The 26,166-nt window shown below is 48.0% G+C and overlaps 1 protein-coding gene across 1 annotated transcript in view; it reads left to right on the forward strand.

Annotated features, from left to right (window-relative positions):
- LOC144942988 (homeobox protein PKNOX2-like) overlaps positions 1–26,166 on the forward strand; it is a 168,763-nt gene that overhangs the window by 107,955 nt on the left and 34,642 nt on the right. The window contains 3 exon segments of the mRNA XM_078870091.1: positions 8,965–9,086; positions 11,679–11,838; positions 14,898–15,119. Coding sequence (XP_078726217.1) covers positions 8,965–9,086; positions 11,679–11,838; positions 14,898–15,119 — 504 coding nt within the window.

Below are 26,166 nucleotides of genomic sequence, written 5' to 3' on the forward strand. Positions count from 1 at the left end.
ACCGGATTCGTCGCTATTAGTCGATCGGCAGGTCCGTGGGTGGTGTGCGCAGTATTCTTCGTGAAGAGTTAACGCGCTGATTTCGGCTGTGAAAATAAAGCGGTGAAATGCAACGAGCATGTTCATCATCATAATTAGCGATGATTCATTATTTCTTCTGGATACAAAAAAGCCTCCTCACGTTATCGCCATCCTCGCAGTCTTGCAATAACAGCACAATCCATCTCGCTCCTGCGTGCGTGACCTGGTACCGTCGGCTCTGGGCTCGGTTGTGTTCCATCGTTTGGATGCCGCTCCATCACCAGCCTCTCACGTCAGCCATCGTCCATTCCAGCGACGCGTCCCGTCCTCCAAGCCCCACTTATCTAAACAGTGAATGTGTCACCATTGGAACCTCATTTGCCAGTAAAAAATATGATAATTGTTTTTTTACCCTTCTATCTGGCAACAAAACTGACACCTCTTTTTTACAAGGAGTCATGTTTGCATAGACCATCTGGTCCAACCCATGTGAGACTAGGCTCTAAGGAAAGCTGTCTCGGGTGTGGACCAATCAACTTCAAGGACAGTGCATATCCTTATCAGAGTTATGTTTTTTGTTCGCATTATGACTGCAGGTATTGTGGTCTATGCAAACATGACTCCTCGTAAAAAAGGTGTCAGTTTTGTTGCCAGATAGAAGGGTAAAAAAACAATAATCAGTGAATGTGTCGTCGCTAATTGACATTTGTGTTCCCCCGTGTATCTCCGTGTAATTCCCAGCATGCACTTCTCCACGATTCTTTGTTCTCTTCAATTTGTGTTACCAATAATGATCATTTATAAAGCGTCCTTAAACAATCGTTTGCAGGTCGCTAGAAAAAAACCTTTCTGTCAGAGTACTGTACATGTTTCTGATCCATGTCTCCATCGCAGGCAATCGGCACTGATTGAAACCGTTCTTGTTTAGGCCCATTGGTGTGTTGCCTACAGGATCACATTAACATTTTCTAACACTGCTGTTACCTCTTCGCGTCATCACATTCATCGCATATTGCCGTTTAACGATTGCCCTAGACCAGGGGTCGGCAACCTACGGCTCCAGAGCCGCATGCGGCTCTTTACGGGCTGCTTCTTGACAATATGTACGTATGTACAGTATGTACTCAGATGCATTGCGGCTCTTGAAATACTGAATTTTGTACCGAATTGGAAAGAAATGGCTCTTCTTGTTATTTTGGTTGCCGACCCCTGCCCTAGACGAATTCGGTCAGTTGCGCTTCCCAGTTACGTCCCTCCAGATATGTTTCTTTGTTCAGCGAACTTATTGGGATATGGCCGTTGTTTTTGCACCTACAGTGATACCTCGGTTCACGAACTTAATTCGTGAACTGACTCTGGTCGTGAACCGAATTGGTCGTGAACCGAGGCACATTTTCCCATAGGGTTCAATGTAAATCCGGTTCATCCGTTCGGACCTTTTTTTTTAGTTTTTGAAGCACAAAAATATGAAACAAATTACAATACACATTAGTACTGTACAGTATAGTAATGTATAAAGAGAGAACACTAACCTTGCTTGAGATGACTTCAGTAAGCACTCAAACGGGTGAACTGTACAATACAGTAAGTACAGTATTGTACAGTACAGTAGTACAGTACAGTACTGTATGTGCTAAAAAGCACACCAAAAAGCTAAAAGTCACTGAAAGTGTCTTCACAGTACTCACAGTACTTCTTTCTGTGTCTCTTCTTCTCTCCACGATCTTCCTACAGGAAGTCACGACCACGTGACAGCCTGGAAATAGCATTACAATGGCCGCGGCTCCTGTTCGTGAACCGAAGCGGAGTTCGTGAACCGGAGCATATTTTTATGAACTTTTCTGTTCGTGAACCGAGTTGTTCGTGAACCGGAGCGGAGTTCGTGAACCGGAGCAGATTTTTATGAACTTTTCTGTTCGTGAACCGAGTTGTTCGTGAACAGAAGCGGAGTTCGTGAACCGGAGCATATTTTTATGAACTTTTCTGTTCGTGAACCGAGTTGTTCGTGAACCGGAGCGGAGTTCGTGAACCGGAGCAGATTTTTATGAACTTTTCTGTTCGTGAACCGAGTTGTTCGTGAACAGAAGCGGAGTTCGTGAACCGGAGCAGATTTTTATGAACTTTTCTGTTCGTGAACCGAGTTGTTCGTGAACAGAAGCGGAGTTCGTGAACCGGAGCATATTTTTATGAACTTTTCTGTTCGTGAACCGAGTTGTTCGTGAACCGGAGCGGAGTTCGTGAACCGGAGCATATTTTTATGAACTTTTCTGTTCGTGAACCGAGTTGTTCGTGAACAGAAGCGGAGTTCGTGAACCGGAGCATATTTTTATGAACTTTTCTGTTCGTGAACCGAGTTGTTCGTGAACCGAAGCGGAGTTCGTGAACCGGAGCAGATTTTTATGAACTTTTCTGTTCGTGAACCGAGTTGTTCGTGAACAGAAGCGGAGTTCGTGAACCGGAGCATATTTTTATGAACTTTTCTGTTCGTGAACCGAGTTGTTCGTGAACCGGAGCGGAGTTCGTGAACCGGAGCATATTTTTATGAACTTTTCTGTTCGTGAACCGAGTTGTTCGTGAACAGAAGCGTTCGTGAACCGAGGTATCACTGTATTTATCTGAAGCCCAACTCTTGCAGCCATCTTGTTCCATTAGGTTTATTCCCTGCAGTGCATTCCCATTGAAATAAATACTATCGCATATCTCTTTATATATATGTCACTTTTCATAACCCTTAAAAATATAGAATTAGTATATTATATATAAGCGAAATATTTAAAATACAGATTTGTGATGCTGCATCGGCAGTGGTGCACAGGCACAGATAACAAAAACTCAGCAGTCTTGATTGCTGTCTGTGCTATGGAGAAGGGGCATTGCCCACAACGACGCCTATCACAGTATTTTATACATATTTATTTTTCCTTTTGGAGGCAGTGTTCGTGGCGAACGCTTTTGTTATTCGAAATATTGGTCTAAGTCGATCAAATAAATCCCTTTGTCGTGATACGTGCGTGCGTGTACGGGTATGTAGACACGTGCTGCAATACGCATGCAAAGCGTAAATGTAAACATTTCTTTTTAATGAAGTGGTGTGCAAAGACCCCAACAGCATTCATAACAACGTGCATGTTGCAGACATTTTGTAACAAGCCCTGCAACGAAATGCAAGTTGGGGGGAGTGGGGGAGAAAAAAAAAATCAACATTTAATTGGATGATTCGCGAGTGTGACTGCTTTGGAGAAAAAAGTTACCAATTTACAGGCATCCCCTACACGCTGTTGAGCAATGTTTTTACTTCTTAATTGGCATCACGTCGTCACGAGGCGAAGCATCCGTTTGAATCTCTCGCAGAGGAGCGCGGCCCGTCGTGCTGGAGGAAACAAACAGCCCACGGAAGTGGATATCGCAGATCTACCTCCGAGTTTCCCTTTCAGTGACTTCTGGTCCACACATACACATGGTAGAGGGGGCAGCATTTTCCCACCCAGTCCGCCCTATAAAACAGTGAGGATCCCGTTGCACGACGGTCAAACCAATATTTTCATTCCCCGGTGCTGGAATTCAGCCAAAGTAATTGCAGAACCGCATTTCTCTCGACGAATTTTTTTTTTTTCCGCAATAATTGAAAATCGGGCTGAAACCATCGGCTCATCAAAGCTTGAGGTCCGGTTTTATCGCGGGCGGCTGCCAGGATTCGAACCCAGGACCTCGGCGATCGCCAACGCAGCGCTCCGAACAATTGTTTCGCCCAGCCACGGCTTCACGCTACCACGAGGCGGGCAAACCTTTCTCTTTGCTTGCCGAATCGAATGTTTTGGCGGTGCGTGCTGAACTGCGAGGCCCAGCCATGCACCGGCCGCGTGGGGCCGGTGCATGGTTGGGTTCTAATGACTGTGGCGGGGCTGCGATCAAAGCCGCATTAGTTTTTCGTTTTGTTTTTACCCCTTCGGCAGATTTGACCGTCGCCATTGTGCGTGAGCTGTAATCAATCTGCCATGCGAGAGTGAACCGGCGTGGCCCATCCATTAATTGAGGTCACTGGTCGCGTGTTAAGCGCCCCTCATTTACGCCATTAAGCCCCATTTGTGGGCGACTTTTGAGACACGGAGAAATGAGTCATTATATTTACGCGCCATCAAACGGAATTCGCAGACGCGAGCGCCGTGTTGCTTCCGTGTTTGATGCTCGGGCGTCGGGCGTCCTAATGCGAACGACGCTTTAAAAACTCGCACGCGAATGCACGCATGCGACTGCTAAGTGGACATTCAATCTACACATGAAATGAGAAATCCATTAGCTAAGTATAATGCGTGTTGTAGCGCAAATGCAGCGCAGTGTTTTTCACAATATTAGAAAATGCATAACTTAAAAACGTAGTTTGTGCACACGAAAGCAATTACAGAACTATCAAGTTGTTATCAATTCATGAACACATCAACCATGGTCAATCCACTGCTGAATGAAGGCCTCCCCTTGCCGCCACCTCTAACGATCCTGCGATGTCCAAAAATTCACCGAGCACCTGCACAGGAACCGACGTCGTCGCTCCATCTCTCTGCGGTGAGCGTTCTTTGGAACACGTTCCGTTCTGTGGCTTCCACTCCACGATTATTCTTCACCACTGGAACATCGTCCCTTCCAATGACACGTCCTGCCCGAGCCCACTTACTTTACGAACAGTTTGATTGAAGCCATTAGCCTGCACATGTTTTATAATTATCGACATCTTCCTGGCTCTCAACGTAATTCCAAGCATGCGTGCATCTCTCCACGCTTCTTGGCGCACCTTTAAGTTTTAATGGCCACGTTTCTCTACCGCTGCGCTGCAAAGGAGAACGTAGAACGTGTTGTCAATATGTGTGTCGTGTGTCGTACACGCAGAAACAAAGATCCCCCGTATATACCTAACATACTGTTGGGGCATGGACTGTTTGCGAGCACCTTTGAAGGCCAGAACGGCGCAGGAGGGGGTGGGTGGCCAGCTCCACGCCCAGCCGCCTTTGTCTCCCTAGTGGCGATGTTTTTACGCTCCGCACCAGGCACTCATTTGGGGCTGAGTCGACCTAGGGGAGGCCCGGGACCGGTTCAAATAATCGTCACTGGTGTTGGTCGTGAGCGGGAATCGAACTCGTGTCGCCGGGTTCATAGCGCAGTGTGCTAACCGCTACACTATCGCTCCCCACACACATGCACACACACATGCGCATACACACGCACCCGAACTCTCCCCGGCGTCTAAAACCGTCGTCCTTTTTTAACGTTACGTCGTCGTGTTGATCTGATGCCTGTCCAATTCGTTGTGATGGCGCAGACCTCCCAGCGATTGGAAAATAAACGCAGCGGCTTAGTTTAAGTGAACAAGTGAGATGCGTCAGGTTGGCCCCGTCAATTAATCAATTGCCTCACTAAGAGTTGCAGTCCGGAGCATATCCACGTGGTTACCATTCTGCGCGTACCTGCTCCATGAGACCGCTCCTGATGCAATTTAGCAGGTTCGCCTGTGGTGGGGTGTAATGTGGGTAACTAAAAAAACCTTCTGAATTGTGACGCATCGGATAGATCGTTGAAGGTCGAATCTGTGTATATTGTCAATAGGAAAGGGGAAGCGACGTTGCGAATTCAAGTCCTGGTTTTTGTGGCAGTTGACTCGTGACTAAAATGAGCGCCACGTTGTTGGGGGAGAAGTGAACCTGTCGTCTGATGGAGAGACATGTTCCCGTCATGGTAACGTGGAACTTCTGCTAGTGGCACCACCTCGATGCAGTACTCATTTGAGCAGCGAATTACTAATTTGACTGGTTAATAGGGAGCACTGGGCGTGAGAATGTTTTACGCCGCACAGAACAACGTTTCAAAAGTCTTAACGCTGAGTGGGTCGGTTTCGTAGCATCGCAGGTGTCGCACGAGAGTTTAAAAATTAACCCGTAAAAACAAAGTTTTTCACTATAAATTCTTTATATGCGTGGCATCGGTTTTATTTTATTATTCATTTCTGTTTTTCTTGAGTAAGAGTTTCATTTTTATCACATTGGTATTTTAAATTAAATATGAAAAAAAAAAATTCCTAAAAAGTCGAAAATTTAGGAATTTTTTTTTCACGAAAATAAATTGTCACGCACAACGAGTCTGTGTGCAAAATGTCAGCTCGATTGGATCATGGGAAGTGGGTTAAAAAAACGACCGAAAGATTTGCACGGTCGTAAGCGCGCAAGCAAGCAAGCAAGTGAACTTAATATAAAGGATTTAAAAAGGGAACCTTTCCTCAAATTCCCGACTGCGCCCGAGGTGACATCAGGCGTTCTCCCCCTTCACTTTCCTGCACCGATGTGTCACGAGGTGGCACTGCTCCGTGCAGACAATTCTCCCGTCCATGGAAAAAAGGGGTTGCTGTTGCGAAAAGACGTAAAGCGACGCTTCTTTTAAAAGACACAGAGCAGCCACAGAGGTGGAAAATTTCAATTCGACGAATTATCACGGAGACTTAAGCAATGGTTGACGCTTGGAGAAATTCACATCCGAGGCTTGTGCCATCAGTTTCATTACAGGACTATATAAATATTAAAATAAAGCCTCCATTGATGTCAAATGTAAATGATCGTAATGCAATATTAAATTTGGGACTGTATTAAAACTTGAATTATATCTGCGCGCGTGAGCATTTGGCTTGTTGGGAATCTGACACAGATTAATGACCCCTTTGAATCTGGGAGCAGCCGAGGGCGCCATGCATTCATCAGAGGCTGGGCTGAGATTATCAAGCTCGCTGCACGTGAGAAGCTGTGTTTGTACCTAAGCTCTGATGTCGGTGCGATGGTATGAGCATCACTTACAAAGCCGCAGAGAATCCGACGGGATTTCCCAACATTGGAACTGAGATTTCAAAAAGACGTCCGTCACTCTTAGGGCATGCCCGCCAGATTTATGATGTGGTAGCGGCACACCAACCCCTTTGGCTTGCTATTCAAATGATCTACAGACTTGAGGCCGGATCAAACCTGGAATGTCTCTTTTTTTCCACGGCAACCAAGGCGTGCCAGGGCCATGTTGATTAAGCCAGTAAAAAATGTCTCAGAATGCATCAGGTTGTTTTTCCCACTTCAGAACCGAAGCCGTGCTATTGTAATGTCGCACGTGATGAACGTACAATGTCGGCATCTCTCGTTCAAGTGCACCGTTTGACGTTGCAGGTAATTACAAAAAAATGTAACTTGGCCCCTTAACCTTGCTTGGCACCAAGCCAGATACAGATGTCTTGTGAGGCCAGCTATCATGGTTTAGATTTTTGGCCGAGCACAGCAAGTAGCAGTGGAAAACCACCTGTGCCAAGTGAGCCTCGTGCCGGCTCATATCTGGGCTATGCCAGTCAATACGGCATAAGACAATGGTGGCCAACGTGTGGATTGCTGTGTAATGTGCCGAGCGGTGAGATGTGTGTACCGTGGAGCTCAGATATTTGAATTATCCATTGTCATCTGTACCTCAAATCACATATCTGTCTTCTACAACATAAACCTAGAGTTGCTAAAGCCAAAATGTTAATTATTTGCTGAATTTGATAATGACGATTTTAAGTATGTAGAACAGTTTAACATTCACAACACAAGGCTGAGTAGACCTTTGTTATGGAGTGGGGAAGAAGGCGTGCTGTATCTGGGGGCCTTGTCGTGACCTGTGCCAGGGCCTAGTCGGTCCTGAGTGGTGTCGAGCCTTCGTGTCGGGCCTAGCTAGTCATGCACATGGTCGGGCCTGCACCCGGGCATAATTAACCCTTTCCCGTTCCGAGACATCTGTAAGTTGCAGGGTAGGTCCCGTTCGCCGCTAAATCTCGGAACGTGCAATTGGTTCGTGTTAATTTTATTCAGAGAGGCATAGCACCATTGCTTTTAAATACATTGTACTCACCGCAGAGAACCGTAGCGGCACGACAAATTGTGTCGCACTCTCTCTCGCATGGCCTTGTGGGACCTGAAGACGTCCCAATAAAGTTATTTTATTTTATGTGTTCTTACGATTCCGTTATGATGACGTACGTGTACATACGTGTACGGAATGGGAAAGAGTTTATCATGCACAGGGTGAAGCCTAAGTCAGGCCCAGCTAATGATGCACTGAATGTCAATAAAACACGATGCATCCCTGATGTTCTTTCACTTTTTTCTTTTTGCATTCGGATAAAAAAAAACTTTTAAGGAACACAAACACAGGACACGTGTTTGCAATGACTGAGTTTATTTTAAATAATAATTATAGATTGTTCATGGGCAACTCGTTAGCAGGTTTCAATACTTGTCAAAAGTGACGGCGGGTTTCTGCGTCACACGCTTCAATTGCACGTTTGTTACATAACGCCGTGCATTGTGTGGCAGAGCAGGAGGGGGAAAACTTTTTTGTAAAAGAAAAGGAATCTCATTGAACAAAGTAGCGTGCCATGGGCACTATAGGGTTCAATCGGGCTAATTTTGGTCGTAGCTTTTTGGTGGATCGTGGTACCCGTTGAGATGATCCACCACAATGGATCACAGTGCTTGGCGTATTGGCCACCACTGAAGCTAAACCAAACTACTTTTTTTATTTTTCCAGGTAAGGCCCACTGAGCTTTTCTAACTATTTTTCAGAAGCCACCTGGCCACATGTAATGACAGCCAAGTGGCTTATAACGTAGACATTTATAGCAGGCAAATACTCTAAACGCAACGTTGATTCTAAATGTGGAGGGGAAAACCGGAGGACCCGGAGAAAAATCCACGTGACCACAGGGAGAGTAACATGCAAACTCCCAATATGCAGGCATCGGGGACGGGATCGAACCCACGAACTCCTGCATACCAGGCGAGGTAGTTAACGTCTCGCCATGGTGGCGCCATCTTACTAGCGTAGGATGAGCAGTGATGGCGAGCTGTGGTGCCCCGCTTGATGCCCTCCCGTTGGCCCGCTGCGTGGCAGGACGCAACGCGAATGGAGGAGTCGGCGAGTGACGCGCCTTTGATGTTGGGCAGGAGCGAGGACTCCACCAAGCCTTTGGACCCAAAAGCTCAGATGGACGCAGACAAGAACTCAATTTACAGGTAACCGGTGAGTGGCGATGAAGCTCCGCGAGATTTCCTGACTCTGCAGATGAGAAACAGTCACTTAATCTGTCGAGGTCAGGTCCTCAGGTCAAGGTTCAGCTGTAAGGTTTTTTTTGAATCGATAAGTCAGACACTGTTACGCACCTCGTATTTCACCTTGATATAAATAGATGCGGTGGCACCATTTGTGGAAGGTGTTACCATGGTGTGTGTGCGGTAATGTCTTCCATTACAATCGCAGCCCTTGCTGCACGTTTAAAAGATCGTAATATTCCTCAAAAATCAATAATTCATTTGAAGCAAAACACCTTATTGATTCCTTAAAGAAGGAGGGTTAGAGCCGGTCTCATAGATAGTAAGGGTCATGTGCAGCTGTTTTAATGTGAATAATTCAATTCATGTCTAATTAATGTTGACAAACTGAGGTCGTGACCGCTATGAACCACACGCAGTTCAATTAACGATGCGTCTTGCAAATGTGATAGGACGCCCAAAACTGCTAACTTTGAGACGTGATGAATCTCCTGCCGTTTGTGACCTGGCCATTGCAAACCGTAAGGTACCACGGTCCCTGTGGAGGATTGCTCATGGTTCTCCAATTATACACCGAGATGGCACCACTGAGATCCTGAGGTTTCAGCCGCCTGTGATATGTGTACACAGAGACAAGAACAGGTCCAAGACGGCCAAGGCGCCTGTGATTACTGGACATCTGTGAAAGATAGCTTATTGTAGCCCATCGCATTTCTCCAGTAGAAATAAACATGCTGATTCCGAAATTCTGTTCTCAAGTGCAGTGAGTTGATGGACTCAGCCATCGTCACCCAATGACTGCTCGTAAAAAAAAAACTCCTGACATTAGATTTGCTTATGCACTTAATTTGGCTAATTCCATCCCTATGAGAATTAAACACGTGACTTTGACTGTCCATGCAACGAACGTGACCGTCACGTGTAGAGCAGGTGGGAACGTGCCGCCCTCTACTGCGTGGGCCAGAGGTCACTTTAAGGCAGAGGTCGCAACCGGGTACCCGATACCCGTACCCTACCTGATACCCGGCTACCCGTACCCAGCCGGGTACGGGTACGGGTAGCCGTTTGCGACCCTTGTGCGGCCGGGTACGGGTACGGGTAGGCTGTGAGTCACTGGTGAGAAACCGTTTGTCACTCATTTCGGGTAGGGTACGGGTAGGGAATGGGTACCCGTACCCGGCCGGGTACGGGTACGGGTACTCATTTGCGACCCTGGCGCGGCCGGGTACGGGTACGGGTAAGGAATCAAAACCCGTTTGCGATTTCTGCTTTAAGGGATCTCGGAGGGCGGCAGGGAGGCACAGTTGTACCAACTCGTGCCTCACCGCAAGACGTGCCTCGGTTCGGTTGCCGACTCGGGCAGTCTGTATGCTCTCCACCTGTTCTGTCGGTTTGCCCTGGCGCAGGGGTCGGGCAACCAAAATAACAAGAAGAGCCATTTTTTTGTGTTCGAATTCGGTTAACAAAACCCTCAGTATTTCAAGAGCCCGCAGCGATGCATTGTGGGGGTGACCACGAGACTGGTGGGCCTGAATAAACGACGTCGCGAAGCCTTCCTTAAAGAGCCGCATTGCGCTCCGGAATCGCAGGTTTGCCGACTCCTGCCCTGGGTTATCCGGTTTCCTCCCATGGTTAAAATTACAAAAATAAACTAAACTGGTATTGGTTAAACATCCCAATGCTGAAAAATGACCTGCAATTTACTCAATTGGGATTACACAGAGCAACGTTGCCCCCTAATGCAAAAACCTGGCAGGGTCCTCTTGAGACCCGGTGAGGCTTTCCTGGGTAATCAAGTTTTGTGATAATAATAACGATTTGTGTGAATGCTGTGTGATGTTGATGCGCACTGCCTTGGCTTGTCTTGGTGCTGCGCTTGTCACTGCATACACGTATTTGGCATCGTTCACATCTGTACTGCGTATGTTGTAGATTTTAAAATGTTTGTAATATGTGTCATTGAGTGTTTGCTGTGTCATGTGACATCGTGAACACCCTGACATAACAAGATTAACTATCTCACGGGATTATACAATTAATTCATGAATTCATATTTTTGTAAAAATCCGCTCATTCCTCAGTCGTTGCACGCCCCTGTCATCTAAACAAAAAATATTCTTTCTAGATTTGAAGTTTTCGTGACTGCAAGGATTCATACTCTTTGGTTTTTTCGGTAAAGCCATGTAGGTAAAAAATAAAATAAAATAAATGAAAACAACAAAATTACATTTAGTTAATTTAATTTTTTACCTACGTGACTATACCGAAAAAACCAAAGAGTATGAAAAATATTCTATTCGGTCACCATTTTTTCCAACTATATCAAGTGCCTCGTTGGGGTGAAGGCCGCCCTCTATAAATACAAAATTAGAGGAGATGTAGTCTCGTCAGTCCCTGCAGAAAGACTGACATATCGATAGATGCTGCAGACAGACAGACTTGATGGCTAGATACACCATAGGATACTCGAGTAGATCGACAGACGAATTGACGGATGGACAATGGATGCAGCGGTCGAGTGGCTGTGTCTCCGTGCCCCCCACCCCCCCACTCCAGCCACCCTCTCTTCCCGCTGCTGCGGCTCATGATGCTGCGTTGCGAGGAAGCCACGCAGGGGGCCGAGGGCATCACGTCGGCAGGCCTCTCCGCCGAAATCCAGGCCATGCTGGGCACGCAGAGCGAGCTCTTCAGTGGCAACGGAGACACGGACAGCCTGGTAGGAACCCGGGTGCTGCTGCTTGGGATCTCGCGGTTCCATGACTGAACCAAACAAAACAACATTAACATTAAATTTCGATTTAAAGCTTTCATGACTGCAGGGATTCATCTTCTTGGTTCTTTCGGTAATAAAATAATAAAAATAAAACATAATTAAATAATTCTCAATTTTTTATTATGCCATTGGAACCTCATTTGCGTCATCTGGTCCAACACCATGTGAGACTAGGCTCTAAGGAAAGCTGTCTCGGGTGTGGACCAATCAACTTCAAGGACAGTGCATACATTATCAGAGTTATGTTTTTTGTTTGCATTATGACTGCAGGTATTGTGGTCTATGCAAACATGACTCCTTGTAAAAAGGTGTCAGTTTTGTTGCCAGATAGAAGGGTAAAAAAACAATTATCATATTTTATAATGTTTAATTTTATTATTTTCCTTCTACGTGACTTTACCGAAAGAACCAAGAAGATGAACATTAACATTAGCTGCCTCGCCCCCTATTTTTCACCTGATGACGATTGCTTGTGTTGCGATCGAAACGTCGTGATATTGTTATTTTTTTTTCTATATACGAAAGACCCAAAGAATATGAATTCCTGCAGTGACGAAAGCTTTAAGTCAAAATTTGACATTTAAGCTATTGTTATTTTACCGCACGTAAGGCTCACTGAAGCGACCTGGCCAAAAATGATGGCTCAACGAAGTGACGTCCTGTATACAAAGCGAGGTAGTTAACATCTCGCCACCGTGGCGCCCGACTGATGAGTGGAGTCAATTTAAAAGTCCAATGTCAAAGTGTGTGGGGGTAGCTGTCGTCCCCGCTTGTCTTGTCCTTTAGACTCTTTGTGCGGGTCCATCTTGCTGTCGTTTTTTGGCGGCGTATGCAAATCTTTCCGTGACTCCTTCGGCTTTAAAGAAAGTAAAAAGTTGATCATCCACGTTCGGAAAGCTTGCAGCCGAAGACGGAATATCACGTTTCCATGGTGGGTCCAGTTTCTGCCGAGGGCAACCAACCTCTGTTGTGACTCTCCTCCACATTGTCCCGTGACGAAAAATCCCTTCTCTCTGACATGCGGGTTGACGCACTGACTCTGTAAGATTTCCAAGTGGAGTCTCATCTCATGACATGATGCCAGTAGCAGAATTGGAATAAATACAATTTAAGCAAACCAACCCTAATTGCTATGAGGAGGCATTCACCCACCAGTTGATTGAGCACGGGTGATGTATGTAAGGTGTAATATATTTGCCCTTTTATTTTTGCCATTAATTTTCGTTGGCAAGGCAGTAATTGGGCACCAATCGTCTGTCTCATCCTCCAATCTCATCTCATTAGGTGTCTCTAGTGAGCAGGCCATCATGATTTATTGAATGCTAATTAAGTTATTCCATCCTGAAGTGTCCAGTGCCAAACTATGGGCATCGTTGTAGTTAATCCTTTGCATTCTTCTGCGATATGCATACTGTACATCGGCTAAGATGCCCTTTGAAACCACAAGTCCGTGGCTTGCCAGTGCGCAAGGCTGCGTTCACTATTCCTCGCAATATTACGAGCGCATATTTTCGGAGTGTTTAAAAAATGTGTGGTGGTAATTCATAAAAAGAAAAGTAATTTTTTTTATGAAATTGAAATAAAACCATTTAAGATTTCAACTCCATTTCCAGATACTCCCCATAAACTTACGCTCCAAATTAGTTTGCAATTATTTTAACAAAGCCAATTAAACTAAATCACGGCTTGCGCCGTCGTACAACCGCAGTCGACGCGTTTCGAAACCAGAACCAAAAATCCCAACCCCAGCCTCCCCCCCCCCCCCCATTTGAATTGCAATAGAATGTCGGGGTTTGTGGCAAGGCGGGAGGGCTGCACCGACTGCAAATTACACAGGGGGCCTCACGGAAATTTAAATCCTCACCAGGTCCTACAGGACATTCATGAAAACGTGTATAATAATAATAATGATGTAGGTGATGCTGGAAGCCTAATTATTGGTCCCGTATTTCCTCCAGCCAGCAAAATTGGTTGCGCCAGGCCCTTCTGCGACGGCAGGGGCCACGTGTAATGACACAGAGGGCTTGACCCCCCCCCCACCAGGGTAACGTTGTGTAACCATGGAGACGGCATGACCCCAGTTATCATAATTGACGGCTCTGCGTAAGAGAGCATAATGTGAGCGTGTCACCAGTCCACAATTACGCGGCCCGGCTATTCGGCCGGCGATGTGGGCAGGTACTTGTGTGCACCTGTGGCGGATTTATTCTCCCGTGCTGTTCCGTGAGCAACGGTTCACGGAAAAAGTAAGCGCATTCTCTCCTAATGTGTGGCATTTAATTGCGTGAGAGAGTGTGCGTGTGTGTGTGAGGGGGAGTGGTAGTGCAAACGGTTAGCGTGCTGCGATGCGAACCCGGCGACCCGAGTCGATTCCTGCTCACGGCCATCACCAGCGATGATTATGTGCGCTGGTCGTGGGTCTCTCCCATAGGTCGACCCAGCCTCAGATGAGTACCTGGTGCGGTGTGTAAACATCGCCACTGCGAAGACAAAGACGGTCGGGCGTGCTGCTTGCCCACGCCCCGTGTACCGTGCAGGCCTTCATAGTTGCTCGCTAACAGCACTTGCACCAACTATCTGGGTGTATATAACCACAAAGTACAAAATGCAGTTGGTTCTAGTAAGGGCTCCACTCACAGAGGCTTGACCACACCTAAGCCCTACCTATGCTTGACGCCGCGTCCTGGTTACACACCCTTCAGCTTAAGTGTCTGCGTGTTGGGTTCCACACGCGAGACTTGGCACATGCTGCATTTATTGCAAAATGTTTCTGTGACGTAACACACCGGCGCGCAGTGTATTACGGCGAATTACACCATGAAAATGTAAAAAGGCAACATCGCCCCCGACTGTAAAAAGTACCGCAGACCGTACTCTCTGATTAGCACGGCTTGCTAAGTACGGTACGAGAGAAGTTCTAGACACATCCGTGCAACAACGGCGCCTTCTCGCGTGACACCCTCGTGCCTGACTCGCTGTCCCGTGCGTGCGTGGCGCCTCAGATGCTCAAGGCCGTGCAGGTGCTCCGCATCCACCTGCTGGAGCTGGAGAAGGTGCGCGAGCTCTGCCAGGACTTCTGCGAGCGGTACATCGCCTGCCTGCGTGGCAAGCTCAGCTCCGACAACCTCCTGCGGGGCGACGCGGGGCCCGCCAGCTCGCAGCTGGAGCAGGCCTTCTACGCCCTGCACTCGCCTGGCAACGACATGCGACAGGACCGGGCTCAGGTGAGGAGCTGTGCGCGTGTTTTTTGTTGTTTGTCGACGCTTTTAAGACATCCCCGTAGCTTAGGGCACGATATGCCAAAACCAAAATAATTATTTTTATAACATTTTTACTTAAGAGCCCGGTACAAAGAACAAACCGTAACAAGGGGAGGGCGCCACAGAAACTCCACGGACAAGGGGAGAAGATTGGGCTCACCGCCCCACTCGTGTAGGGACTGCGAGCGGGAACATAGGTGTGTTTGTATGGGGGGGGGGAGTTAAGGGAAGAGGAACATAAGTAACGAAACCACATCAATGTTATTCACGTATGCAACCTGCTATGTGATGCACGTGGTTCGGAAGCATGAACAAAAAAACCTACGCCGGGATGTGTGTGAAGAAGCGTGGAGAAGTGTGTGCTTGGAATTGCGTTGAGGGATGGGAAGAGGAGAACCCGTGGATCGGAAAACGTGTGCAGGTTCGTGACGTCGTTCAGATTGTTAAGAACATTTTAGCTGGGCTTGGGCAGGACGCGCCGCGAGATGGATGATGATGGCCGATGATCAGGAAGAGCAAGGGAGTGGCAGCCGAGGAAATGGGACGTGTCGGGGAGGACGTCAACTTGGGAGATGGAGTGACAATATCGGTTTCTGTGGAGTAAATCTTAGGCATGTAACAATGCATCAGTCGATTGATGGTTCTGTTCTTGCGCTCAAGATGCATGCGTCAAATCGTGTGTCTTAAGAATTGGGATCATGTTCGCTCGCTTTATGAGTCCACATAGCGCGTTGTTATTGCATAGGAATGAAAATGCATGCCGTCTACAACTGTGAGATTGGCCGGCTACGGGACGGGGAGGATAAGAGTGACCTGGGGGGCTGGGGTGTGTCTTGGGGAATGTGCCTAAATGTCTGAATTAGACTGGGTCGAGGGGTGTTGGCCCAGAGGCAGCGGAGTCTCGACAGAGAGGGGGGTTTACATGAAGCAAATTATATTTTTAAAAAACAACGAAATGATGAACGAAGCAAAGTGCCGACTACACCGAGCATCTTCTTGTTTCCACTGATCGTAAAAAAAAAAGGTCTCTGTCCGCTAGATCTCTAGATAGGGGGCGGGCTCTGCTACCTGGTGATGCTGGGGCTGTCTTGTGCTCCTGAAGAATCTCGGCGGCACCTAGAGCTAAACTTCGGACGTCGTGCCGGGCAAACACAGCGGTACCAATCGGAAAACGCATCGCACAGCTGACGAATTTGCGAGTTTCAACGGCCTGATGAATTGGTACTGCTGAAGATGCGCTGCAACCATTTGGTGTGGACTGTGTATGCCAGCGCTTTCAGTCTATCCAACACTGTTAATTAGACGACATTTCAAAGTAAACTGTCCAATAGAACCGGAAGTACAGTTGTGTTTAATGACCTTTTGCTTGGAAGTTTAATTGTGCAAAGTGCTCGTGTGTAATTTCCACATGTGTGTTCCTCTATCAATCCATAAATGAAAGGCGTTAAATTGGTTAATTAATAAATTACATAACAAACTCATTCAATAAAGGTGGGGGGCGGGGGGGAATCTGTTAGCGAGTTAAAACATTTTGGTTATCGCCCAAACGTTTGGGGTTCATCAAACATCGCCGCGAGTATTATCTCGCCGTGCCGTTTGATGCGAAAATATTTTTTTAATTGACTCAAAAGTTGGTGGTATTAAAACCGGCGAATCACGTTCTGTGTGCGGCACACATCCCCCCTGCATCACAGATCAACTCGCCCGCTCGAGTGAAACTCACGCTGCACGTTGCGACGCGGCAATTTTTTTGCCGCGATAGAAATGGGGGAAGCGCTTTTTTTGGTCGCGTCGTTTTATTTTTGACGCCGGAGGGGGGAGATTCACGTTGAACCCTCATTTTGTGCTAAAGATGCGGTTGCGCTCTCTCTTGGCCGTCTCCGTTCCTTCTTCTGGGCACCGTGGCGAACGTGTTCGACATTGGATCGACGCACGGGCAGAGAGCCAACCCCAGCCCCAACCCGGATTTCAATTTGTGACCTTTCAGTTGCGAGCCGCTCGCAGAGAAATTAGCACCACCCAAGGTTGGCAGGGCACATCTTTAGTGGTGCCCATTTATTTACGTGTTTTATGATTTGATAACCCCAACGCTCCTTTTAAATTGCCATTCAAAATAATTAACTGTTGTTGGCCACAGGGAGACATTGTAACCCGCCGGTTCGCCATGCCAACTCAGGTGGTGGTAGCGACATGAGAGACACCCGGTTGTGGGGGGCTCGCGGACTACAGGGAGCGCAGAAATAAGTTACACGTCGCTCTCGTCGTCCGACGGCAAAGTTGCGGACCGCTCGCGTATCCCCGAGCGTGGCGCGAGTGCGACACGTTGCTGCGCGCATCTTTCGGCGACAGCGAGACACGCCGCGCTAGCGGGGGGGGGGGGGGGCGGGGGCTGTTTGGGATGGGGGGCAGGCAGGACGCGGCGTCGCGTGTTCGTGTAAAGCACGGGGGGGGGGGGGGGCAGCCGTCACCCGCGGGCAAGGAGCCCGGATGGCGTCGTGTAAGTGGTTTGACTTTTCGTCGGGATAAAGGTGAGGGATAGGAGGATGAGTGAAAGGACTACGTGACCCCGGCTGACCCCCACCCCCGGCGCGTGTGTAAAACGCCGCGGTGCGTGCGCCAATTTGCATGAATTAGTCGAAAATTAGCATTCTCGGGGGCCCGGGCAGGGCGGTGATTTATCCCGCCGCACACGCGATATGCATATGCAAATGAGGCTGTCTTGTGGCGAAGGCTCGTGTCAGCGTGTTGGGCTCGATTTTACCAATCGCGGGTCAATGACATGTGAAATCACTTCGGACTAACGCTACACCATTTTCGGCAAAAGGCAATTAAAACGGTTGCCTTGATGAAAATAGAATCGTTGGGATTTGCATATTAATTACTCGGACAAAAAAAAAGCCATTAGCGTGAGGGGCATTAAAACTGCATTAAGTTTGCGAGTGCATTAGTGATGGGCACGCAAACTTTTGAGGGCGAGGAGTTGTTACGCATTCACGGAAAAATTCGGCAAATGGCTGCTCCCAACACACACGAAGACAAAGATCCCCCATGTAGGCTTAACAGACTGTTGTGGCAAGTGCTGTTAGCGAGCACCAGTGAAGGCCGGCACGGCACACGAAGGGTTGGGTTGGGCGTTCAGAGTATTTGGCTGCTATAAATCTCCACGTGATAAGCCACTTCGTTGAGCTATCGTTTGGGGTAGCCAGGTTGTTTCTGAAAAAGAGCTATACAGCTCAGTGGGCCTTATCTGATCAAATAAAAAATAGTTTAGGGTGGCAAGCACCACGTCCGGCCGCTTTTGTCTCTTTTGCGATGTTTACACACAGCACCGGGTACTCATTTGAGGCTGAGACGACCTAGGAGAGGCCCAGGACGGGTTCAGATAATTGTCACGTGTGTTGTCCTTAAGCAGGAATCGAACTCGTGTCTCCGCGTTTGTAGCGGAGCTCTCTTAACCGCTGCACTACGGCTCCCGTACACACACAGCACGCGTCCCAACACAGCGGAAAAAAAATACTAAAAAAAAAATAGCGCTTTAAAAGTGTAGCGCATGTGTACCTATTCGAAGAGGCAGTTGTGAAAAGTGCTTAAATTAAATTCAAAAGGTTGCGCGTGACTCTTAATTTCAGGTTTAATTCAAAGCCGTGACTTGCGTGTCATAGACTAGTCCCCCATTGATCTTGGGAGATATACCCCTGAATTATTTTCATCGCGATGCCAATTATATTCACAGGAAACACTGGCCGAGTCCCGGGATTCCTCTTTAGGAGCCAGTGTTGGGATGTTTGTACAGATTCCGTGACATGTGGGAGGACACCGCAGTACCTTGAGGAAACCTACCCCCCCCCCCCGTATGCCAAGTAGTAACATGCCAGGCTCCTTATAGATAGATTCAAGACTACATTTTTGTGCTGTCATCTCCTGGTCACCTCGCGAGCATCACTCGTGCAAGTAAGATACTCGCCAGGCTCGGAACCGGCTTGGCTTCCCTGATCTCACAATATTGGGGACATTCCTGGTGATTTGTTCACGAACTTATGTCATTTCAAATAACGTAAACACAGTAAGCATGCATAATAAAGTTTTTTTTTTTCCACCATTCTTGCTGTCACTGTTAAATTAACAGTAAGCATGGTCTGGACGGGGTTTCAACGTTCTTGGGTCTCATCGGCAGAGTCGGCCTTGCTAATAAACAACTGCCGCTGGGTTTGTTCCCGGACGTTACAGGCAGTAGCACTCGTTGCAGCCTGCCATGGCGGGAGGGCCCGTCCAGCCCAGCGAGCAAGATCGTGCGCGTTCCATCACGGAGCGCGTTCAATTGCTACCACCCGTTTGGTCACCGCAGTGTAATATAATGTTTTGAACTTTCCATACGTGACCTGCGACGCCGACGTCCCCGCAGTTTCGCTTTCGTACATTAGAGGACATTAGGAAGGGGGGGGGGATGCTTGCGGGGTGCCGCCGGTTGCCCATGGGCGGTGGGCACACGGAGGAGGCAAGGTGCTGGGGGTTGAGCCCGCTAATGTCTCGTCGCCACGGGAACGCGACCGTCCCCCTCACTCCTCCTCCCCCCGACTCCTTGCGCCGCTCCCGGGAGGTGCGGAGGCAGGCCACTGTCCTCGCGGCGGGCGTGAGGAGGAGGAGGAGGGGTCCCTCCGCTCCCCTCGCTCCGAATCATTACGCCTTGTTTACTTGACGGCACCGTCGCGAGCCGCGAGCCGCTGCGGCCATCGCCGTGAAATGCGCGCTGCGTTTTTTTTCGCCCCCCCCCCCCCCCGGCTTTCAAAATTGTTCCGCCGTTTATCATGCGGACTCCGTATTGAAGGGTGGCGGCGGCGGTGGTGGTGGCGGTGGTAGTGATGGTGGCAGTGGTGGGGGTGACGACGGTGATTGTGGTGGTGACAGCGCTGGTGGCGGTGATGGAGTGGTGATTGGGGTAGTGATGGTAACGATGGTGGTATTCGTGGTGGTAACCGTGGTGTGGGGAGTGGAAGTGTAGCGGTTAACGCGTTGCGCGATGAACCCGGCGACCCGAGTTCGATTCCCACTCTCGGCCAACACCAGTGACGATTATCTGAACCGGTCCTGGTGTGGTGTGTAAACATCGCCTCTGGGGAGACAAAGGTGGCCGGGTGTGGTGCTGGCTTCCCACCCCCTTGTGTACCATGACAGCCTTCATAGATGCTCGCTAACAGCACTTGCCCCAACAGTCTGTTAAAGGCTATATGGGGGATCCTTGTGGTAGTGGTGATGGTGACAGTGTCAGTGGTGGTGACGGCTCTGGGGATGGTTCTCGTAGAGGTGGTGGTGCTGTTGTTGTTGGCAGTGCTCATGGTGATGGTCATGATGCCGTTGGTGATGGTGGTGTTTACGGTGGCGGTCATGGTGGTGGTCACGGTATTGGTGCTAGCAGTGGCGGTGACGGTGTTAGTCGTGGTGGCAGTGGTTATGGCCAACGCAGTGATAGTACGAGTGGCGGTGGCGATCTTGGTGGCCGGTGGTCACGATGGCAGTGCAGGTGGCGATGTCAGCGGTTGTGGTTGTTCCCTCGATTAGGCTCGGGCTCTCGGCTGCCTGCGCGATCTTGTATACCGCTCGGCATTCATTACGAACACTTCTTGAACGCTTTATCAAAAAGGATTTGGTGTTTACTTGGTTGTGCTCTCAGCATTTGGGCACAGAGTAGTAGTAGTAATGATATGTTCTCCGTGTGCCGATCCCCTCTGTGCCAGAAACCTCACGTGGTGTCACATTGCGGAGCTGACGGCAGTTGATTCAATCGAGCCTTTTGAAAAATTACTTCGTCTCAAACACAAGTGGCATACAGGGTGATGCCCACTTACGGCTACGGTACATGTTGTGCACCGGTATGAACAAATTGCACATCTAATGTGTTTTCTTTCCCTTAGTTTTTAATCTCAAGCGTATACATTGAAAAATCATTCTCTCGACCAGCAATTTGTTAGAGCTTTTGCTTCCGAAGAATTTTCATTCAGTGGCGACGTGGCTTTGTTTTACCCAGGAGGGATGCACTCAGTCAGGGCTCCTTTAATTATCGGCATTTTTTTTTTATTCGAGGCAATTAAAATGCTTGCACTAAATTCGTGGTTTGTGGTGTCAGCGTGCGCTAGTCTGAAGCCAAGGGCGCTGCGGTGGCGGGATGTTGACTCCCTCGCCTGGTATGCAGAAGGGTGTGGGTTCGATCCCGACCTTCACGCCTGGTATATTTGGAGTGTGTGGTGTCTCTCTCCCCGTGGTGATGTGGATCTTTCTCCGGGTCCTTCGGTTTTTCCCTCCACATTTAGAATCACGTGTTTAGAGAGTATTTGCGGCAGCGGTAAATCGCGGAAGGTGAGGGGCCAAGCACCGACGGGATTTCTCGGCCACCGCACCTCCGATTAGGGGTGCCAGGGTGGTGAGATGTTTACTGCCTCGCCTGGTATGCAGGAGGTCGTGGGTGCGATCCCGACCCTGACGCCTGCTGTATATTTAGAGTTTTCGTGTCTTTCTCTCACTGTGGTTGCGTGAATTTTTCTCCGGGTCTTCCAGTTTTTCCTTCCACATTTAGAATCCTTACGTGTTAAGAGTTTTTGTCTGCTGTACATTTCCACATGATAAGCCACCTCATTGAGCTATCATTTGAGACCAGGTTGCTTCTGAAGAAGAGCTACACAGCTTACCTGGTACTGTAGAATAATACAATAATTAAGTTTTAGTTGAGTTTGCCTAGATTGGATGCAACTTAAAGAAAAAGCCGTGCGGACAGATTTAATAAACAAACTCATTACGGTGATTTGCCAAACAGTTTGATTTCACGCGTTTCCTTTAAGATGCAGTTTTGTGTAATTGTTTTATGGCTTTCTGCAAAACGTTTCTTTTAAAAGGGGGCTTTGCTCTGTGGAAGACACCACGAAATTGCAAGCGTCTCCTTTTGTACCACATTGTAATTGTGAAACTTAAGACAATCAAGGGCTATAATTTATAATTAACTTTCGCACTCAAGTGATTTTTTTTTAAGACTGCTTATTAGAATTTCTCGAAATTGAAAATTAACTTTTTGCCGCACTCATTCTGTCCTTGATTAGGGCAGACACGAGCGTTGCCACACCAGAGAATTGGCCGAACGTCGCTTGCTCTGGCAGGTGTGGATTAACATTTCCATGCCTCTTCCCCTGGCTCCGGCTATGGCCCATAATCGACATCGAATTGAATAAGTTGAACCAAACACTGCACGTGAATTTGAATAATCGTGAGCCGTTATCAGTCCGCTGCTGGATGTATGTATGTTGAACTTCTTTCACACCATACGTAGCTAACCGTGCTAATCGGAGGGAAGGGCAACAAACTATACACAAAAAGCAGTTCTAAAGAAATTAGTTTTCAACCTATACAGTCAAACCTTGGATTGCGAATAACTTGGTCTGCGAGTGTTTTGCAAGACGAGCAATTTTTTTAAATAAATATTAATTTGATAAACGAGCGAGGTCTTGCAATACGAGTAGTACGTGTATACGCTTTGTCTGCCGAGCGTCACGTGATCACAACTGATATACGAGTGCTTTGATACACGAGTGCTTTGGATTACAAGCACGTTTCCGGAACGAATTATGCTCGCAATCCAAGGTTTTGCTGTCTTTAAAATTACATAGCTCTAGCGGCATTCTAATATCGGAAGGAAGAGCGTTTCGGATGGCTGCAGAAGCGCATCTGAAAGCGCCGCGCGATGCAGCGACCGTCTTTGTTCGACGGCTCGCCAAAAGCCGCTGCTGCGAGGACGACCGGAGTTCGTGTGATGGTTTACGCTCCTTGACGAGATCAGCAAGGTATTGTGGTTCATTTGGGAAAAGCGCTTTGTGTGTAACGAGTCCTCCCTGAGGCTGCCACCATCTCCCACGGCCCCACGTGGGAGGCGAGCTGTGTTATTAACGGTTAATCGGGCCTTGCGTTCACTTGTGCAAACGTCACTCGGTGGGGAGAAATATTGCAGCCTGGGTTTTTCTGAAATCCTCATGCGAGGTGTGGTGAGGACAACCGATCGATTGATTCTATTGGGCCGTGAAATTTACTTTGTAGAGATTAATATCGGAAAGCGACCTTTTTTGACACTCTCTCGGCAGGAGTGTTTGTTTCGCAGTTCATCGGTCTTCTCTTGTCGCCGTTTTATTTGCCTACCGTGCGGATTAAAGGACGCACCGCAAAGTAAGACGCGCCCCACAACCCTCGGGTCCTTTTGAAAGCACTTAGAACGTTAAATACGCGCAAATACGGCGCGGGTAAATTTGCAGTATCATCACTCGGGACCGAGTGGAATACAGTTGCCAGGACAAAATATAGCAGCAACTTCTTGGCTCTTTCGGTAAAGACAGACCTGTTCTCCACCTGAGGACGGCTGCTTGCGTTGTGGCCGAAACGTCGTGAGAATTATTTTATTATGTTTTATTTTTATTATTTTATTATTTCCATTCTACGTGACTTTACCGAAAGAACCAAGAAGATGAATCCCTGCAGTCACGAAAGCTTGAAATCGAAATAAAATACAATTCTCACAATTGTATTTTATTATGTTTGAGAATTGTATTTTATTATGTTTTATTTTTGTATTTTATTATGATTTATTATTTTATTATTTCCCTTCTACGTGACTTTACCGAAAGAACCAAGAAGATGAATCCCTGCAGTCACGAAAGAAGCTTTAAATCGAAATATAGCAGCAACGTTGTATTGTCTCACGGATGATGCACAACGCCGCTCGTCTCAACACCGCGACACTGCCGGTCAAAGCAGGTATAAGCGGAACTCCGTTCTGTCTCCACGTGTAAATAAATTAATTAAATTGTAATGAGTTTGTGTCGCGTACCAGCCAAACAGTTTTCTCTCCAGCCACCTGATAAAATCCGCTGGGCGGAATGAGCGGTGGTGCGTAGGCCGGGTGATGACGCGCGGTCTGGCTCGTACGAAGGCTGAGTGGCGTGTAGAACTGAGTGGCGTGTCCATTGAGCGCAGTGGTAACCTTCGTGGCCAGGTTCCAGGTTGCAGGCCACACAGCAGATTATGAGCCGCAACCCCAAACTTTTGCTTAAAAAACTATTGGAAAAAAACTGCATCTTGTAATCCAGAGAAATGCGTTTCTAAATGACACCTTTTAAAAATATACTTTGTGAAACAGAGTTACACACGAGAGCTCGTCATGGTACCATGGTGGTGAGATGTCAGCTACCTCGCCTGGTATACAGGTCGTGGGTTCCATCCTGACCCTGACGGCTAGATATATTTGGTGTTTACCTGTTCTCCCTGTGGTCGCACGGATGTTTCTCCGGGTCCTTCCTTTTTCCCTCCAAAGTACAGTAAAACCTTGAATTGCGAGCATAATTCGTTCCGGAAACGTGTTTGTAATCCAAAGCACTTGTATATCAAAGCACTCGTATATCAGTTGTGATCACGTGACGCTCGGCAGACAAAGCGTATTCACGTACTACTCGTATTGCAAGACCTCGCTCATTTATCAAATTAATATTAATTTAAAAAATTTGCTCGTCTTGCAAAACACTCGCAGACCAAGTTACTCGCAATCCAAGGTTTTACTGTATTTGTTTGCGGTAAATTTCCCCACGATGAGCCACTTCGTTGAGCTCTCATTTGAGCCCAGGTCGCTTCTTGAAAAAGAGCCACAACTCAGTCGGCCTTACCTGGTAAAATAAAAAATAAAAATTTAAGTTTGTTGGACGTCGCCGGGTTGTGTGTCTGGGGCCCTTTAAAACATGAGGCGGCATCGGGAAGGAGTTGCGCGCGCAAATCGTCAGCGCGTGTCGTTTGCCGCGCCGGGACCGTACGAGCGCAGAGTTGCCGTCGGGCAGTAGCCGTGACCTCGGAGGTGACCCACGGGGTGAGGGGTCAGCACCCACGACGGAGGTCGTCTCACGGTTCACCTTTCAAGGGGCCTGGGGTTTGGCGAATATTCAAAATGAAGTGTGGGGAGGCTGCCACCGCGCCCAGAAGAGGGCTTAAGAACCTTGGTCGTGTGTTCAAAGCCTCGCGCGAGGTATTTGGAGAGGGGCGTGGGGGGAGTGCTGGGGTGGGGTGGCTGTGTCAGTCTGTTAACCCTTTTCCCATTCCGATGACGTTCGTGTACGTCATCAGTTTTTCTTTATCGGTACCGAGGCTCCCAGAAGGCCATGCGGGGAAGGCGTGTGGCACAGTTTTGACGCAGGTAGAGTGCGGTCGTGTCACTACAGTTCTCTGCGGTGAGCGCAATGTCTTTAAAAACAATGGCACTGAACCGTTTGCGCGTTCCGAGATTCAGAGGTGAAGGGGACTCTCACCCTGCCACTTGTAGATGTCTTGTAACGGCAAAGGGTTAAGCTGTTCGGGCCTGTAAATTATACTCGAAGCCCCTGGGCAAGCTGTGGGCCTACGGGTGTGAAGTTGATCGCGATGTAGATTGAAAGATTTCAGTTTGGAATACTTTATAAGAGTGGAATGCCCAGTATGAATCTATAACGTGCAGCTCGGAGGCAATGAATTTGTATTTAAAATAAAAACGGTTCGGGTGATTCAACGAGAATTGTTTTGCAGATTTAATGTCTCGGGTTTAAAAGTAAAACTGTGATGAATGGGGCGTGTGGTGCGAGGGGGAGAGTATGTTCTGGGATAATAAAGTACCGTAGTAAGAAAACGCCCACCATCAGCAGTTCGTATTTAAAGCGCGCGCGTGCACGCACACACGGTATTCGCCGTACGTTTTGCTGTGCTTTGCCATATTGACTCTACGGTTACCCTTATTTCATACACTTACCTAGAGGAGCTGGGCCATCCGATTCTTGAACTCGTGGATTATTCTCTTGATAATCAGATTGATGACTTTACTTATCAGGGAACACAAGAATGGTTGAAGAAGAAAATGTCTCTCCTCGTTTCCTACCAGTGCGTGTTGCTGGACGGGAGGTGATGGGTGGGGCTTGGTCGACCTCACCGGCATCATCAAATGCGTCACCATTGGCCGTGGCTTGTTGGG

This window comes from Lampetra fluviatilis, chromosome 29, assembly GCF_964198595.1.
Source record: "Lampetra fluviatilis chromosome 29, kcLamFluv1.1, whole genome shotgun sequence".
NCBI lineage: Eukaryota > Metazoa > Chordata > Hyperoartia > Petromyzontiformes > Petromyzontidae > Lampetra > Lampetra fluviatilis.